The 8,787-nt window shown below is 50.5% G+C and overlaps 1 protein-coding gene across 1 annotated transcript; it reads right to left on the bottom strand.

Moving 5' to 3' along the window:
• LOC121852076 (proteasome subunit beta type-5-like) lies at positions 1–6,054 on the bottom strand. The gene is given in 5 exon segments (XM_042346187.1): positions 1–314; positions 1,300–1,485; positions 1,488–1,608; positions 3,758–4,055; positions 6,005–6,054. Coding segments are annotated over 5 exon segments (939 nt in total). The 3' UTR covers positions 1–30.
• Positions 6,055–8,787: the final 2,733 nt, after the last annotated feature.

Genomic DNA, 8,787 nt, shown 5'->3' with positions numbered 1-8,787 from the left:
TGTTTTTTTCTCGCTCTCTCTCGCTCCCCCCTACATGCAGCCCTTGTAGAGTTGGTGTAAGTCCAGCACATCGCTGGAGCACACCTTGACCCAGCCGCTCTCCCTGACGTGATAGAGCCCCACGTAGCCTCCGGAGTAGGCATCTCTGAACGTGGCGTGGTAAATCGCTCGCTTGGCGAGCTCACACGCCTCTTCCACGGTCATCTCCTTGCGATAGCCGCGATCCAGGATCCCGTACGCGTAGACCGAGCCCGAGCCGACAGAGAACACATCACCAGACGCTCTGTTACCCTCACTGTCCACACAGTACAGGCCTGCGGGGGGGGAGAGAGAGAGAGAGAGAGGGGGTGAGAGAGAGAGAGAGAGAGGGTGAGAGAGAGAGAGAGGGAGTGGGGAGGACACACACACAGTACAGGATTGCGGAGAGAGAGAGGGGGTGAGAGAGAGAGAGAGGGGGTGAGAGAGAGAGAGAGAGAGGGTGAGAGAGAGAGAGAGGGGTGGGAGAGACATACACACAGTACAGGATTGCGGAGAGAGAGAGAGGGGTGAGAGAGAGAGAGAGAGAGAGGGGAGAGAGAGGAGACACACACACCAGTACAGGATGCGGAGAGAAAAAGGGGGTGAGAGAGGGGGGATGAGAGCGAGAGAGGATCAGAGAGAGAGAGAGAGAGAGAGAGTGTGAGAGTGGGAGAGGGAGAGGGAGAGAGAAAGAGACACAGACATACACACAGTTCAGGCCTGCGAGAGAGGGAGAGAGGGGGAGAGAGGGGGAAGAACACACACACACACAAGAAAGAGACACACACAGGGTCAGAGAGGGAGAGACACACACACACAGGGTCACAGAGACACACACACAGGGTCAGAGACAGACACACACACACAGGGTCAGAGAGAGAGAGACACACACACAGGGACAGACACACACACACACAGGGTCAGAGAGACACACACAGGACAGACAGACACACATACACACACAGGGTCACAGAGACACACACACAGGTCAGAGACAGACACACACACACACACATACACACACACACAGGGTCAGAGAGACACACACACAGGAACAGACACACACACACACACACACAGGGTCAGAGATACACACACACACAGGGTCAGAGACACACACACACAGAGGGTCAGATACACACACAGACACACACACACACACACAGGGTCAGAGACAGACACACACACACACACACACAGAGGGTCAGATTCAGACACACACACACACACACAGGGTCAGAGACAGACACACACACACACATTATTATTATTAACGGTCACTAACCGGGCCCCGCTTGTCCCAGCCACAGATCATGGTGCCCATGGACAGACCCATGCCCTTGTACTGATACACCATGTTGGCGAGCAGTTTGGAGGCCGCGGCTACGGAGATCCGCTCCTTGTTCCGCAGCTCGTAGATCCGACACTGACGGGCGAGCACGCGCTCCCAGAAGCTGCAGTCAGCGGCCCGCCCGCCATCGTACCCAGGAGGTACGGATTTATCTCAATCACCTTCTTCACCGTCTGAGACGCGATGTAGCTGCCGGCAGTGGCTCGGGAATCAACAGCGACTATCACACCGTGGTCAAACTGTCGGGGGAGAGGGGAGAGAGTGTGGGGAGAGAGATGGAGGAAGAGAGAGAGGGGGGTGGCGAGAGAGTGGGGGGGGGGAGAGAGTGTGAGGGGGGGAGAGAGAGCGGGGGAGAGAGGGTGAAGGAGGGGTTGGTGGTGGGGGGAGAGAGAGTGGGGGGAGCGAGGGGGAGGAGGGAGAGAGAATGAGAGAGTGGGGGGAGAGAGAGAGTGAGAGAGAGTGGGGGAGAGAGAGAGAGAGAGTGGGAGAGAGAGAGAGGGTGGGAGAGAGAGTGGGGGGGAGAGAGAGAGTGGGGGAGAGAGAGAGAGGGAGAGAGAGAGGTGGGGGGGGAGAGAGAGAGAGTGGGGAGAGAGAGGGGAGAGAGAGGGGAGAGAGAGAGTGGGGGGGAGAGAGAGAGGAGAGAGAGAGAGTGGGAGAGAGAGAGAGGGGAGAGAATGAGAGAGGGTGAGAGAGGGGGGAAGAGAGAGAGAGGGGGGAGAGAGGGAAACAGAGACACGCGCCCACCAGAGGGCGACACACACACACACACACACACAAAGGGAGAGAGACACAACACAAGAGACAAAATAATATATAAATGTAAAAATAAGACAAGACATAAACATGAAAGATATAATATGAAGATTAGTCCTGTGGAGTCCTGTGGCTCAGTGGTTAGAGCAGTCGCTTTGCAAGTGAGAGACCTGAGTGCAATCCCCGGGGGGTCAGTCAGGGCCAAACCTCGGGCGAGTTTCCTCACTCCGCACAGAGCCTAACAATAATCCCTCCAAACAAAACAAGAACAATAATAAATTGGTCATTTTCAACCCACGACTGTGTGTGGGGACATTGCTGTGCGCAATTGGCCGCCGCGTTCGCCCACAAATATACGGTCAATTACACTTTACAGTGCGTTCTGTGAAGCGCTTCGGGACGTCCTCCCGACGTGAAAAGCGCTATATCAAATGCAAAGATTATTATTATTATTATAATGGTTTAAGGTACAATATAGTCTAATGTATGGATGATAACGGTATATAATGGTACATATAAAAGTATAATATAATTTAAAGGTATAATATAATGATAAGAATATAAAGGTATAATATGATAAGGTATAACACAGTATAATGTTAATAAAGGTGTAACACATATAGCATAAAGGTATAATAATGCAATATAACGATAACAGTAATATAAAGGTATAATACGATAAGGTATAAAGGTGTAACACAGTATAATATAATGATAATAAAGATATATATATAATGGTAATAATGGTATAATACAGTATAATAGAGTACAATATAAAGGTGTAGCACAGTATAGTGTAATGGTATATAAGGTACAATATAATGTAATAGCATATAATGGTATATAATGTATACACACACTATACCGTGGCGGACAGTGTATATAAACGGTATACAACGGTATATAATGGCATATGGTGGTACAGAACGGTATAGAATATACATGAACGGTATAGGGTGGTATATAACTGTATATGACATATACAGGTATATGAACGGAACGCAGCGGTATAGAATGGTATATAACGGTATATGAACGGTATAGAACGGTATATGAACGGCATAGAATGGTATATGAACGGTACCGAATGGTATATGAACGGTATAGAATGGTATACGAACGGCATAGAATGGTATATGAACGGTACAGAATGGTATGTGAACGGTACAGAATGGTATGTGAACGGTACAGAATGGTATATGGACGGTATAGAATGGTATATGAACGGTATAGGGCGGTATATGAACGGTATAGAATGGTATATGAACGGTATAGGGCGGTATATGAACGGTATATGAACGGTATAGAATGGTATTTGAACGGTATAGAATGGTATATGAACGGTATATGAACGGTATATAATGGTATTTGAACGGTACAGAATGGTATATGGACGGTATAGAACGGTATATGATCGGTATATGAACGGTATAGAACGGTATGTGGACGGTATAGGATGATACATGAACGGTACAGAGTGGTATATACACAGTATATGACGGTATATGACGGTATATACACAGTATATGACGGTATAGACACAGTATATGACGGTATATACACAGTATATGACGGTATGTAATGTATGTGACGGTATGTAATGTATGTGACGGTGTACAGCGGTGCAGTGATCACCTTGAAGGCCAGGGTGGTGGTCCCGTGCTCTATCCCAGCCTCGGGGCCGGGCCCGGTGCTCTGGGCGAGGCCGGGGCTGTGGGCCCAGTCGGAGGCCGGGGTGGGGTGGGGGTGGGGCCGAGGCCGAGGCCGAGGAGAGGCTGTGAGGGGCCGAGCGGTCCGGGGCCCGAGAGCAGCGCGTCCACCAGCGCCATGTTCCTGAGTCACACTGAGGGCGGGGCCGGGGGGCAGCGTCACATGAGGGAGGGACCGGGGGGCAGCGTCACACTGAGGGGAGGGGCCGGGGAACGGCGTCACACTGAGGGGAGGGGCCGGGGGGACAGCGTTACACTGAGGGGGCCGGGGGGCAGCGTCACACTGAGGGGAGGGACCGGGGGCAGCGTCACACTGAGGGAGGGGCCGGGGAACGGCGTCACATGAGGGGAGGGGCCGGGAACAGTCTGGCGTCACACTGAGGGGAGGGGCCGGGGAACAGTCTGGCGTCACACTGAGGGGAGGGGCCGGGGATAGCGTCACAGAGGGGCGGGGCAGGGTGACTGCGTCACAGAGGGGAGGGGCCGGGGGATCGCGTCACACTGAGGGGAGGGGCCGAGATTATAGTAATCCACACACTATCTATATTGTTATTATAGTAATCCACACACTATGTATATTGTTATTATAGTAATCCACACACTATCTATATAGTTATTATAGTAATCCACACACTATCTATAATATTATTATAGTAATCCACACACTATCTATATTGTTATTATAGTAATCCACACACTATCTATTGTTATTATAGTAATCCACACACTATCTATAATATTATTATAGTAATCCACACACTATATATATATTGTTATTATAGTAATCCACACACTATCTGTATTATTATTAAAGTAATCCACACACTATATCATTATAACAGTAATCCACACACTATCTGTTATTATAATAGTAATCCACACACTATCTGTGTTATTATTATAGTAATCCACAGTGTGTCAGTCTGTTTATATTATTATAGTAATTCACACCCATCACGTCTTTGAGGCGTCTCAAAGAGCTTCACGGGACCCGCTGTAAAGCGTGTAGTGACCGTGTGTTTTGTGGGCGAAACGCTGCAACCAATTGCGCCGCCCGGCGACGTCCCCACAAACAGCCGCGGGGTTGAAGGGACCGAATTATTATTATTATTGTTGTTGTTGTTATTGTTTTGAAGGGATTATTACCCCCCGGAAAGCGATCCCCCAATCAATCGCCTGACGAGCGGGTTCCTCCCGACTGCTGGTCAGCAGCTCGCTTCGCAGCGGGAACACGGTTTGGGCGGACAGTCGTTCCTTGCTCGTAATAATCATAATAATAATAATAATAATCCTTGCATTTGATACAGCGCTTTTCACGTCGGGACGACGTCCCAAAGCGCTTCGCAGAATATACTGTGGAGTGAATTGACTCTGTACTTGTGGGCGAACGCGGCAGCCAATTGCCCACAGCAGCGTCTGTCCCACAAACAGATTGAAAATGACCAATTTATCATTGTTTTGATTCTTCGGAGGGATTATTATTAGGGCTGTGTGTGTGTGGGGTAAGGAAACTTGCCCGAGGTTTGGCCCTGACCTGCCTGGGATTGAACTCCGCTCTCTCACTTGCAAAGCGAGTGCTCCAACCACTGAGCTACGACTGTAAGTGGTGAAGCGTTACGAGACATCTGTGTGTGTGTGTGTGTGTGTGTGTGTGTGTTAGAGTGTGTGTGAGACACACGTCTCTCTCTGTGTGTGTAAGGCACGAAGCGCTCTGAAACATCTGTGTGAGTGCGTGTGAGAGATGTCTCTGTGTGTGTGAGACGTCTCTGTGTGTGTGTGTGTGTGTGCGTGAGACACACGTCTCTCTCTGTGTGTGTAAGGCATGAAGCGCTGTGAAACATCTGTGTGAGTGTGTGTGAGAGATGTCTCTGTGTGTGTGTGCGTGTGTGTGTGCGTGAGACACACGTCTCTCTGTGTGTGTAAGGCACGAAGCGCTGTGAAACATCTGTGTGTGTGTGAGTGTGTGTGAGAGATGTCTGTGTGGGTGTGAGACGTCTGTGTGTGTGTGTGTGTGTGCGTGCGGTAGGGAGCGTGAGTCCTCAGTGTGCGCGAGAGACATCTGTGTGCGTGTGTGAGAGCGCGAGACGTCTCTCTGGGGGCGGGGGGGGACGGGGGCTGAATGAGCATAAAGGCTTCTCCGTTTGCGTACGACTCCCACAGTTACGTGCCTCACTGTGCTTCTCCCACGGAGCAGAGGTACACGGCGCTGTCCGCCACCGCCATCCCGTCGATCTCCAGCCCGCAGAAACGGTCCTGCGCTCTCAGGACACTGCGTATCCGGGGATCCGCCTGCCTCGATCGCTGTTCGGTGTTGTTGTGGTGCCTTCCCACCAGGAAAATGGGTCTCTGCCCCTCTCTCTCCCTGTACCACTGGACTCTGTAGTCGTGCAGCTTTGTGTTGTAGGAGCAAGGAATGACTGTCCGCCCAAACTGAGTTCCTGGTACAAAGCGAGCTATCTGGATTACTCTCTCCCCCGCGCACAGCTCTGAGAGAGAGAGAGAGAGAGAGAGAGACTGAGTCACAGAGGGCGAGAAACTCAATGTCAAAGAAAGACTGAGAAACCGAGAGAGAGGGGAAAGAGAGAGACAGAGAGAGAGACAGACAGAGAGAGAGAGGAGAGAGAGAGAGAAAGAGAGAAGACAGAGAGAGAGAGAGAGAACGAGAGAGACAGAAGAGAGACAGATAAGAGAGAGACAGAGAGAAAGACAGAGAGACACAGAGAAAGAGAGACAGACAGAGAGAGAGAGACAGAGAGAGAGAGAGACAGAGAGAGACTGACACACAGAGAGAGAGACAGACAGAGAGAGAGAGACAGAGAAAGAGAAACACAGAGGGAGACAGAGAGACAGAGAGAAAGAGAGAGAGAGACAGAGAGAGACAGAGAGAGAGACAGAGAGAAAGACAGAGACACACAGAGAAAGAGAGACAGACAGAGAGAGAGAGAGAGCAGGAGAGAGAAAGACAGAGAGAGAGAGAGAGAGAGAGACAGAGAGAGACAGAGATAGAGCGACAGACGTCCCAAAGCGCTTCACAGGATGTACTGTAAAGTGTAGTGACTGTATATTTATTTTGTGGGCGAACCACGACAGCCGATCGCGCCCGGCGACGTCCCCACAAACAGCCGTGGGGTTGAGTGACCAAATTCTTGTTGTTAATTGTTTTGAAGGGATTATTCCCCCCGGAAAGCGATCCCCCAATCGCCTGACAGGCGGGTTCCTGCTGACCGCCGGGGACACAGGCGCGTGTGCGCGAGTCTGTGTGTGCGTGTGTGTGCGTGTGTGTGCGTGTGTCTGTGTGTGGAGTAAGAAAACGTGTCTAATGTTTTGCCGTGACCCGCCCGGGAATCAAACGCAGGTCCTCTCGCTTGTTAGGTGAGCTCTCTAACCACTGAGCTGCAGGACTCAACTGGTGTCAGTCTGTGCTCAGTCGCTGTGTGTGTGTGTGTGTGTGTGTGTGTGTCAGTCTGTAAAGCGCTCCACAGGATACACTGTAAAGTGTAGTGACCGTATTTTGTGGGAGAAATGAGAGAAGGACTGAGAGAGAAACTGTAGAGTGAGAGAGACTGAGAGAGAGATCCAGAGACTGAGAGAGAGTGAGAGAGAGAGAGACTGAGTGAGAGAGACTGAGAGAGAGAGAGACTGAGAGAGAGATCCAGAGAGAGAGTGAGAGAGAGTGAGAGAGAGAGACTGAGAGTGAGAGAGACTGAGAGTGAGAGAGAGAGACTGAGAGAGAGAGACTGAGAGTGAGAGAGAGAGAGAGACTGAGAGTGAGAGAGACTGAGAGTGAGTGAGAGAGACTGAGAGAGAGAGATAGAGAGACTGAGTGAGAGAAACTGAAGAGTGAGAGAGACAGAGTGAGAGAGACAGAGTGAGAGAGACTGAGAGAGAGAGGAGAGAGAGAGAGAGAGAGAGTGAGAGAGAGAGATGAGAGAGAGAGAGAGAGACTGAGAGTGAGAGAGACTGAGAGTGAGAGAGACTGAGAGTGAGAGAGAGAGATTGAGAGAGAGAAACAGAGAGAGACTAAGAGAGAGAGACTGAGAGAGAGAAACTGAGAGACAGAGAGAGAGAGACTGAGAGTGAAAGAGAGTGAAAGAGAGTGAGAGAGAGAGAGACAGAGAGAGAGAGAGAAGAGAGACTGAGAGAGTGAGAGAGAGAGAGAGAGATTGAGAGAGAGAAACAGAGAGACTAGAGAGAGAGGACTGAGAGAGAGAGAGACTGAGAGCGTTGATAAAACAGGTGAGCACAAGCCTCTGAGAGACATCCCCCACCACTCCCACTCCCTCTCCCTCTCTCTCTCTCACACACTGTCACTGTCAACTGTAGGTAACCACAACATAGAGACAGAGAATAAAGACAAGAGATCGGGGATGACAGTGAGGAAATACATTTAGAGTAAAACGAAAGTCATTTTTTTTTTATTGTTTCACGCAACATAGTGAGGTCAGAAGGCACAACACTGGGGCGAGTGTGCGTGTGTCTGTGCGCGCGCGGTTCTTTCTCTGTGTACGTGTGTGCGCGCGGGCGCGCGCGCCTCTCTCTCCCTTACACGCAGCCCTCGGAGAGTGGGTGTAAGTATGCGTGTGTCTCAGTCGCTGTGTGTGCGTGTCTGTCTCTCTCTCGATGCGTGTCTGTCTTTCTGTGTGTGTGTGTGTGTCTGTCTGTCTCTGTCTGTGTGTGTGTCTGTCTGTCTGTCTCTGTGTGTGTCTGTCTTTCTGTGTGTGTGTGTGTCTGTCTTTCTGTGTGTGTGTGTCTGTCTCTGTGTGTCTGTCTGTCTCTGTGTGTGTGTGTCTCTCTCGATGTGTGTCTGTCTTTCTGTGTGTGTGTGTGTCTGTCTCTCTCTCTCTCTCTCTCTCTCGGTGTGTGTCTGTCTCTCTCTCCGTGTGTATCTGTCTCAGTCTCTCCGTGTGTGTGTGTCTCTCTCTCTCTCCCCCTCAGTGTGTGCCTGTCTCTCTCTCG

The sequence above is a fragment of the Callorhinchus milii genome, unplaced genomic scaffold, assembly GCF_018977255.1.
Source record: "Callorhinchus milii isolate IMCB2004 unplaced genomic scaffold, IMCB_Cmil_1.0 Scaffold390, whole genome shotgun sequence".
NCBI lineage: Eukaryota > Metazoa > Chordata > Chondrichthyes > Chimaeriformes > Callorhinchidae > Callorhinchus > Callorhinchus milii.
Note: the sequence above shows the minus strand (reverse complement) of the source record. Positions and strands in the feature narration are given on the sequence as shown.